At 41.4% G+C, this 10,329-nt stretch overlaps 1 protein-coding gene across 1 annotated transcript in view; it reads right to left on the minus strand.

Annotated features, from left to right (window-relative positions):
* kdm4c (lysine (K)-specific demethylase 4C) overlaps nucleotides 1-10,031 on the minus strand; it is a 29,059-nt gene extending 19,028 nt beyond the window's left edge. Inside the window, exons 1-8 of the mRNA XM_079729188.1 lie at nucleotides 9,958-10,031; nucleotides 8,497-8,660; nucleotides 4,984-5,159; nucleotides 4,383-4,497; nucleotides 3,015-3,208; nucleotides 1,377-1,426; nucleotides 555-658; nucleotides 127-264 (exon numbers count right to left, since the gene is read on the minus strand). Of these exons, the coding sequence (XP_079585314.1) occupies nucleotides 127-264; nucleotides 555-658; nucleotides 1,377-1,426; nucleotides 3,015-3,208; nucleotides 4,383-4,497; nucleotides 4,984-5,159; nucleotides 8,497-8,640 (921 nt within the window). The 5' untranslated portion in view covers nucleotides 8,641-8,660; nucleotides 9,958-10,031. The remainder of the gene's footprint in view (nucleotides 1-126; nucleotides 265-554; nucleotides 659-1,376; nucleotides 1,427-3,014; nucleotides 3,209-4,382; nucleotides 4,498-4,983; nucleotides 5,160-8,496; nucleotides 8,661-9,957) is intronic.
* Between the last annotated feature and the right edge of the window lie 298 nt (nucleotides 10,032-10,329).

The following is a 10,329-nucleotide window of genomic DNA, read 5'->3' on the forward strand; positions in this document are numbered from 1 at the left end:
TGTACGAGAGCAATCGGCATGTTTGTTTTTAGTTGCATTGTTTAAAAAGGTATAGATGTGGGAGCCGTTTGAAGAAGAGGAGGGGAAGGAGGAGGAGGAGGAGGAGTGACCCCAGCGGAGTGTTACCTGTGTGGCCACCTTGCCGTAGTCTATCCATCGGAGACTGGCGAAGTTGGTGGACTCTGCACAGTTGAAGCCGTGGTTGAAGCCAGCGTGGTAGCCGTAGGGGAACGTGACCATGAACTCCCCTGCCTCCTGAGTGGTCTGATGATGACCATGATGATGGTGGTGACAAAAGCGTGCGAGACCAGTTAATAAATGGCCCTAGCCACAGTTTGAGAACAGCGCACACGTATTAATTGGCCCAGTAAAAACGTAGATAACACCAAGATAAGCAGGATAACGCATGAATAACGAGGCAAAGTGGCCTCCTTAATTGCTAGACCCTCCTGACATCTGCATAGTTAAAACCCCTGGGCTTTAGCACAGTACATTCTGGGAAAGGAAAAAAGTCAGGTGAGCGGTGAGGGTTTTTATTCCAATGAACTGCTTACCTTATCAAAGGGGATCCCATATTTCTTCAGTACGGAAGGCGAGATTAGAGTCATCTTATGGCGAAGAAACGCCTCACAGCCCTTAAAACTATTGGGAAAGAAACCTGACAACCACACACAACACAAACAGCTTAATAATAAGGCTGGGCATTTTGAAGTGTTACGCTTTTTCACTTCAGTAACAAAGCCTTTATTTCCCTAAGAGCCAGAGAACGCCGAATGGCAGCAATATTTTCCAACATTTTATTTGACAAATTACAGCACTGCTTGGAAAGTGGATATCAAAAGCGGCAGGCCATCGCAGACTGGATGCACTTAGTCATTCTGAGAACTTAAGGGTCTGTTGGAAAAACTGCAGACATCCCTTATTCGCCTTTTAATTGAGCCAGACTGCCATCCATGGCAATTAAAGAGAAAACACTCTTGGTTTACAGGGACTATGCTCACATAAGTCAACACTTGGCCAGTTAAGCAACGGATCTTACTGCAAGATCTCATTACTGAATACCCCAAAAAGGCCCTTAAAGACGAAGAGTACAGCATATATTAAGCTAAGTCGCTCACTCTTCCCAATACTGCCTCGCTTCTCTTGTGGTCGAAACCCTTGTAAGACGCAAACATCCAAAGTTTAAATTCTAAAGGAAAGGTGGGGGATATCCATGTACGATATTCATTCATTAGGCTGATATTCATCTTTAAGCCATTGGAAGCATGCAGGCTCTCAGGGCTGCTTAAAAGTTTTTATTGTATTTTGGTAATAGCGTTCCTGGATTCCTCATTCAAGATGTCCCCTGTCCGAATAAGAGGGAAATATTGCTGTACCTGTGGCCAGTCGCTCGAGTCTCTTTCCATGCTCGGGGGGGATGGCATACCTTTTAGGGACAGAAAAGGACACATAAGGACCAGGCAAATATTTTTTTAATGTTTGTTAAATTCTAAAGCGGGTGACGTGGCATACAGCGACACGGCTTTATACAATGAGACGGACCCCTATTGAGTGGCAAGGGGTGGATTAGTTATAGTTCTCCAAGCCAATATACTTAGGTCCAATGCTGCCATCAAGTGGTCACTAAAGTCCTTTGTTGTACTTGGTGAAGTTGCAACAAACACAAATTTGGCCCTGTTTCAGAAGGTATACAATACCACAAAATTTACCTCACCTTTGTTTTCATATTCGAGAATTTTTTGTGATCTGTTGTTGAAATTGGTAAGCACTTGTTTTTTCACCAAAGCAAACCCCCTTGCCTATTTTTCTGTGATTGACGCCAGTTTTTTTTTAACTAAACTAAGCTGCACCATGTAAAAAACAATATTATAGGTGACTAGTGAATACCCCTATTATAGACTAGCCCCTCAAGGGAAGAAGGTCAACAACGCTATTTATTTGGCCTTGCACTACTCAACATCCCCACTCTGGACAGGATTCTCTCCATGCTTCCAATGCAATTTTGTTCACATGCTTCCCCCTGCAGGTCTGTGCCACTTCTGTCATCGCTGCACCTGTCAGCCTTACAGTGCAGTGAGAGCGAGGAGGGAGACAGGGGGACGTGAGCGGCAGGGGATGGGGGCTCAGGTAGAAAAAGGGAGGCACTGGCTTGGGCTGGATGGGGAATGATGAAATGTGAGAATACTGTGTGCATGTGCGTGTGGCATGTGCATGTGTTAGAGAAACTGATCCCTGTGAGGTTGCAGGGATTACTGCTCTAATGAGCGGAACTTCCTCCAGGGTGAGAGGTAGGGGGGGGAAGAGCGAGCGAGAGAGAGAGAGAGAGAGAGAGAGTGAGAGGGAGATAGAAAAATGGAGCGAGGAAACCTGGTAATAAAAATGATAAAATGCCCAAACTTCATTTTTGTCTAATCATCATAATTTGCCTCCACTCTCAATGGGTTTTCTTGAAGATCCAACTCGTCATTTGGGGACTTGGTTTATATTTAACCTGTGTGTACTCCCCCCAAAAGCGACGCAAGACTTTGCTCAAAATAAATTAAATAATCTTGAACAACCTATAAGAAAAAGGCTAATGGGATTCCCAAGCTGAAATAGCGTTATAGCCTTATAGTCAAAACGTCACCTTAAATCCTTGCAAAATGAATATGTTGACATTCACTTCATATTTGAATTATTCAAAATAACATGCATGTAAGATTCGATTAAACAAAAAAGGCAGATATTAAGTTCTGTGATCAAAATGGCCATATCAAGGCAGAGCTCAGCTGTTCTCCAAAAAAACGGCTAAATTCATACAAATTGTTTTGACACTCATTCAAATCCAGCAAAATCCCAACGATTCCTAGCCAAATCCATTCAAATTCATAACAATCTTGGCAAATTTAAGCACATTTTAACGAATCCTGCCACTTCATTTGGCACATCTGAAATCAACCTGGTGAGACAGGGAGACAACATAAACACTGTGTGTGCGTGTCCGTGTGCGTGTGTGTGTGCCTGGCCCCACTTACCAGGATTTGGGCTCTCCAAAGTGCAGATAGTTAATGCTGTAGAGATCCATGTCCTCCGTGTGCCAGGAGAAGGAGGTCTTCCACATGCCAAAGTAAAGATAGGGCGTGTTGACGCCTTGGATGGACACTCCACAGTCCTCCTCGATCACGTCCAAGATGGAGTTCAGATGGCCAATGTTCCACTCCTCCACATCCTGTTATTAAGGACAGAGGAAAACACAGCAGCCACGTTGATGAGGGAAATTATTCATTCAACATTGGATATATTATCCACACACATGGCTGAATTATCAATTTTTTTTATGGATATGTAACGATGTGAATGTAATGCAATAGGTTTTGCACTGCTGGATAAAGGTTTCCCCACAACTTATTTTTCCATTGTTCTTTGCAAAAACCTTTGCAAACGGAAATCATGCAAGCAAGGATGAATTATAAAACTTGTTATCAATGCTAGGTTTTGTAAATATAAGAGGTTGAAGCATTTTCAATGCCAACAGAGAGAAATAACCTGACAATACTCCAGACCAAGACCAAAATAAGCAGGGATTTTTTTAAAAATCCCTGCTAAAATAAAGGCTACGTTCATATTAGTTTGTATCAATATTGATGCATCAAGATCAATATCGTAAGTGAAAGTCTTTATGCCCAGAGACTGAGAGAATTGCAATGGCTATGGAAAGCAATAGAAATGGGTGAGAGTCTTCAGTTAGCTTGTTGAGTCATCTTGAAGACACTGTCACACTGTAAATCCTACAGCAAACATCTACCAACTGTTCTATATTTAAGTTACCGAATCCGAGCCAAATGGCAGTGGATGTTTGAAATTGGGAAACTTAAATTACAAAAACAGATTGTTCCAGTCTTGATTGGGCCGAAGCCTTTTTAAAATACTATACTTTATAAAAATAAAATAAACACTATCTATCTATCTACTTTTTATATATATAAAAGTTATTATATATAAAAAGCTAGCTGCTAGCCTGCAGATTATGGCACCATTTTGCTGTCTTGAGAAACTACATTGAATGGGGTAAGAATGATTATGCGTTTTAAATTACTGATCATTTTATGGTGTATGATACGTATTTTGGGGAACCTTACTAGGTAGAAACCATTATGTTTCACCCGTTTTATTGAAGCATTGCTTCACGTCCTGCCTAACAGTGCCCCCTAGCTCTTCTAGATCACTGTACACTCTCGTGACTTGTTGCCTAATTAGCCACCACATAACATATGGATATTCAAGCTGCAATAATCGTGATACGGTTAAAAATAAATTGTATCCTGTGTAGAGAGGATTTAACAGTGATTAAAAAGGGGTGTATAAATGAAAGTGACAATGAACAACAGTGAAGAAACGCTTACCTCATCATAGAGGCTTCCACTGACATCAGCTCCATATATGGGCGAGACAAAAGTCAGGTTCTTCCAGTACTTCCTCTCCAGGTCTTCATAGTTCAGGTACCGAGGTGTACAGTACCTATTGATGAAGATTCAACAGAGTTTTCATTTTGCATTCAAATGTTTTTTTATGCCTTAATGTTAATTTCGTTCTTCAAGCCCAGTGTCGGTATTTTAACATCAATTTAAACTTTTGGGAGCTTCAAGAATATCATTCAGAATTATTTGAACCTCACTCAATTCAAAGTTTTTTTTTCATCTTAAATAAAAGATCTATTGAATTTAGTCTGTGATTATGTCTTTATTCTGATTATGGAGATTATGGTTCCCGCTGATATTTGTTACTATTGATAACACATTTGTTAAAATGGCTATAGCAACATGCATAGCCACTAAAACCACTGCCGTATGCTGTGCTGTGCTGTGGCTTTGTTGCTGCATGGTATTGACATTAAGTCAAGCCTGAAGTGTTCCTTGTGATTGTGTTGAAGTATGCGTGAGAAATCTTTTATTCTCCTTTTCACAAATCGACGAAGGGTTCCAAGCATCCCATAATAATACTGACTGGTCGCTATTGGCGAGCCTCCTGAACTCCTGGACGCTGAGGGGCTTCTTCTGGATGTTGTACTGTGTGAAGAGGCCCGACTGGCCGGCCACCATCTGCTGGATGGGAGCATTGATCATCACGTCGTCGATGTCGTCGTAGGTACGCCTCGGCTTCCAGCCCTTAGGAGGAATCACCTGGGCGCACACACACACACACACACACACACACACACACACACACACACACACACACACACACACACACACACACACACACACACACACACACACACACACTTGAGCTGATGTCCTCATTAACTTGCATCAAGAAACAGGCACGTCTGCCCGGGATTAGGAGCAAAGCACAGCCGTGGTAGAGCGCCTTAATGCAAGCATCCGCAGGGCGCAAGCGTGAAAAATTATTATCACTGTTAAGCCTCTCATACACGTAAGGTTTTATATATTACACATTTGGATCGCGGCCGATTTCAAACCGCGCAACGTTTGCAACTCATGAAAGAAGGCCGTACCAGAAACAACCGGGTATTCAGTGGCGATATAAGAGGAAACACCACAACATTATTCTTCTGTAGCCTAATCATATTTGTGATTGTTTTTTGTCAATTTGAATAATGAATACGGGACATAGTAAAAAATATCCAAGTCACAAATAATTCTTCAATGATCTTTCCAGAGACCTTTCCCCCCAAATGTGGCTGTTGAGGCTTTCAGGGGTAGTGAGACCCCCTGTATTTACCCTGACTTTAGGCACCTGAAGCCAAAAGAAAGAATCATAGGCCTGTTGCCCTTTTTTCTCTCTCTCTCTCTCTCTCTCTCTCTCTCTCTCTCTCTCTCTCTCTCTCTCTCTCTCTCTCTCTCTCTCTCTCTCTCTCTCTCTCTCTCTCTCTCTCTCTCTCTCTCTCTCTCTCTCTCTCTCTCTCTCTCTCTCTCTCTCTCTCTCCATCTATATAAACTGTATATATATATATATCTCCATCAAGCTATCTATACATACACAGATTAATTAACAGAAAAGAAAATGCAATATGGTGTGTGTAGATGGTTGGGAATAGAAGAGTCTCGTCTGCTGGCGTGGATGCTGGCCACTAACGGTGTCGCCTGTGTGGGTTGTTACATTTAAAAAAGGTGGGCGTCTCATTAGGCACGCATTATCTGGTAGCTGTGTGTGATGCACTGTAGCCAGTTCCAGAAACCTATCAGAGAGACTCAGTCTCTCCGATAGGTTTCTGTTTGGGCATGTTATGGCTTTACTGCATACCGTTTAACTGTGTCTCAGTAAAACACAGTTACAAATAAAAGGTTATTACGTAGTTATAAACTTACAGCAATGTACAAGTACATGTAGATGGATGCAGTCATTTAAAGAGCAACAAGAAGGTGTGCATTTGGGAAATTTAGCAAAACCACTAAGACTGGATAAGCAGCAGTCCATAAAACAAGATTCAGTAAGCGCCACTCTATTCAGTTCGCAAGCATATAATCTTGGAACCAGAAATTCGACAATGCTATTGTCAAACTTCTGAGGCAGAGCCTTCCCAGGGCCTGGGCCAGGAACATAAGACTGTGGGAGGTGGAGTAAGGCACTTTTCCCTGTCTTGTTACGAATATATTCTACCAAAGATAAACTGATTCGTGATTGCAAGACGCAGGTTTCAGAAGACAATTTTAACAGATGTATTCCTACAGTTCACAGTCTACTAAACAGATTTGATTTTAAAACTCTGAAGCAATCAATATTATACTTTTTTCAGAAGCACCCTTTTAGTATTCTCGGTACGAGGATGAGCTATTCCAATTCTGTTTATTGCTCCACACAAGAAATATTCATTTGACAGGGATCATTTCCCACGCCTCTTGAGTTCACATATTTGTAGTTTCTAATATATTTTGTCATATGCAGTGAGGGCAATATTGAAAGAAGTAATTTCCTTCATGCTAAAGTCATACTGAAATGTGGTCTTTAATCCTGTGGAATTCTGCCTTGTTGTATAAGTTTAGCCTATAAACTTGCCTATCTTCACAATCAAATCCAATTAGAATAGAGTTAATCACCTTAAAGGAAGACTCAGATCATTTTGGATCTAAGGGACTAATGCGGCAACAATCCTTCAAACTGGTCCAGTATTGAGCGAAAACACTGCAACCGCAATCCACGAAAAACCAGCTGCAATGTAATTAGGGCTGTAGTCGACCAAAGAAGATCTTGGTACTCTGAAAATCGACCAACTCTTTGATTGGAAAAACAAACATTATAATCTGCACGTTATTTTGATCTTATCTTCATCGGCCACTATGCGTTCTACTCTATCTGGTAGCCTAAATATTCCTAAGGGCTGTTTGGAGGTCAGTGGGATCAAATCCACTCTTGGGACGAGTAGTGGGTTTAAGCAGGTCGCTCAGCAGCCACAGAGCACCAGTCGGGCAGCGCTGAGTAGTAGAAAGACCACGCAACGCTGTAGTATTCCTATAAATGGTCCCAATGGATGGCCCTGCGATGGGTGCCAAGGTACCCATTCTGATATGAACATTCCCAAAGTATATTGAGCGTTAAACACAAGTGTTGACGGAGCTGTGCAAGTAAAGAATTGTATGATAATGATTATAGTCAATTTTAACAAAATGCTGCCACACAGACTACTTCTCTGTCATGAAGTTAATTAGTCGGGAGCCGATTAAGTGAGTTAGTGTCCAGTGAGTTAAAACTAGCCGCTCGTTTAAAGTTTTTGTCTTCTATAAGAGCCTGAACTACAGAGCCTTAAATATTCTTGTATATATAATTAATGATATTTAGCCATACACAATATAGCCTTTCACTCCAAAATAAAAAACTTGGTCTGCATACGTCCCTCCCGCACATATCAACCGAACTTGACAGCCCTAAATTGTAAACCTTTGGGGCATTAGTGCCCCATCAATGTACGTCCTCTAAAAGTGGTTGTTTTGCCACTGAGAGGCTCAGATTATATTCAGATATTATGGATAGGATCCCTGCAGACATATAAATGGTTTATATTCACCTTCCACAAAGTCTTGCCCAATGAGAAGTCTCGCTCCTCAATCTCATTGCGTTGTTGCAGGAAATGTCCCTATAGACATTACAATCTCAACTCTCAAATATTTTGGATAACACTAAGCTACTTTTCTGTAGTCCAACCCAACAAACTCTCCTTTCTCCAGCTCATGTTTCCACTGATCTCTTCCCACAACAACTCAACTTTCTCTGTAGGGTTCCATCCCATAATGTTTGAGCCTGTCACTGGTATAACAAGCACTTTTATAGGATGTACATTGATGGGGAATTGTTTGCATTAATCCCTTAGACCCTCCCTTTAACATATATGTAATGCATACTATCTAGAATAAACAACTCAAAATAAACACCCAAATATTTTGCACCCCATATCACAAAAGAATTACTCAAAATACATTAATAAAATTGTATCCCAATTTACCTTCCTTATATTGCAATAAAATAACCCGCGAAAAAGTTAAATGATAATGAAGCTCTTACCTTAGCCAGACCTGCCCTGTGTGCCCCTTGAGACTCCATGTAGACCAGATACTGGTTGAAGTCCCTGAACTCCTCCATGGTGGGCCTGAAGGTCATTATCTTGCAGGTGGGGTTTGCAGGGGTGTACACCTCTGCACCCGCCATCCTTTTGCCTCACCAGATCGCTGAAAGATGGAATACCTGATTAAGACACATTAATTGGCCATTATAAAGCTCATTTTTTTTATTTAATCAAAATATATAATCAAGGATTATGTTAGTTGTTCATTGTACAGAATTGAGCACATAACCACAATCTAGACTGGTCCACGAGCACGGGGGAAACATACAAGTGAGGTTTACTGGGTTGCTATACAAATGTACCCCACTAGGTGGAAGTCAAAATCCTCAAATGAACTGGCCCTTTGACACAACCTCCATCAGGTTTTGGGTCCCCCCCGTCCCACTCCCAACTTGTTTTTGGACAAAGGAGCTCATGGCTTCCATAAAAATAGCAAGATGATTGTTGCGTTTGATTTATTATTGCTTTAACCTTACGACACAACGTGTTCAAACTGGGATACGATCCAATGGCTTTACAGAGTATACGCATAAACAAATAAAAACAAAGCAACGCCTTTTTATATTATCCATCTGTAGGCCTATATTCAGCTCACCAAAACAATAACAGGCTCATGTGGGAAACAGAGCTAGGCCAACCAGCACACACTTTACACTCTTCTTATCTATTAATTGGAAAGCTCAGATAAAAAATTTAAAAAAAGCATTGTTCTTCAAACGAAATTAAAACCCAATATCAAAATCTGCACCAAACCACTATTTAGGATCTTGGTAAAACATTTATGTGTATTTGATCGTAGCAGAATGCTAGCCAGCTAGCCTACGTTTTGTTATGATGCACAGCAATGGCTGAGCCCCCGTCGCTCGGCTGGGAAGATAACGAGCAGAAAATGTTGGATTGGGCTTCAAGGGGCGCTCCGCAAGCCGACCCCGGGCCTGGTGGTCAGCACACACCGGACCAGAGCTGGGTCCATTGTTGTGAGGTGGCTTGAGAACAGTTTAAAGGCGTGCTAGGTTAGCCACCAGCTAACTTGTCAATGCAGTGAGTTGGGATTTAAATGCCCCTTGCAAGGTGGCTGCAGAGGCTAGGCCGGGTTCTTATCCCAGTGGCTCCATGTAGAGTGGTGGATAAATCATTGATCTTCTTCGCATTAAAATGCAAAGAATAATACAATGCTCGCGTTCAGGAATAGACAGATGAACAATAAGAACCAAAGTACCAACTTTGTCTTCCCCTAGCTGGTGAGGCTAGCTCAGCGTCTCGTAGCTGGGTGAATACACCAAATTAAATGCAATGGAGTCACGAATAGCTTCACCTGCAGTGGACTCCAGACAAACAGCGCCTAGTTAGGAAGATTACCGGCGGAAACGTCCGGTCTGTGTCCTAATGTTTTATTTTACCTTCGTGTGCAGACACTGTTTCTTAATTTTCTTTATCCACTGCCTTCCGTCCAGCTGTTTCACATGACAGCAGCTGGTGCTGCTGCTGGTGGTGATGGTGGTGGTGGTGGCTTTCGGTTCGAACCATAGACATACAGACATAGACGCCGCATTCACTACTTTGACCCATTAATGCGATTCGTCAACGTCGACGCCATATTGGAGAGGCTGTAAACAAATACAAATAATAATAATTTTTTGCATAAAAGCACTATAACGTTTACTTATATATTTTTTATATTCATTTGACATCCGTATATATATATATATATATATATATATATATATATATATATATATATATATATATATAAGTAGTTATATAAGTAGTGT

The sequence above is a fragment of the Pollachius pollachius genome (assembly GCF_949987615.1).
Source record: "Pollachius pollachius genome assembly, chromosome: 2".
Classification (NCBI taxonomy): Eukaryota; Metazoa; Chordata; class Actinopteri; order Gadiformes; family Gadidae; genus Pollachius; species Pollachius pollachius.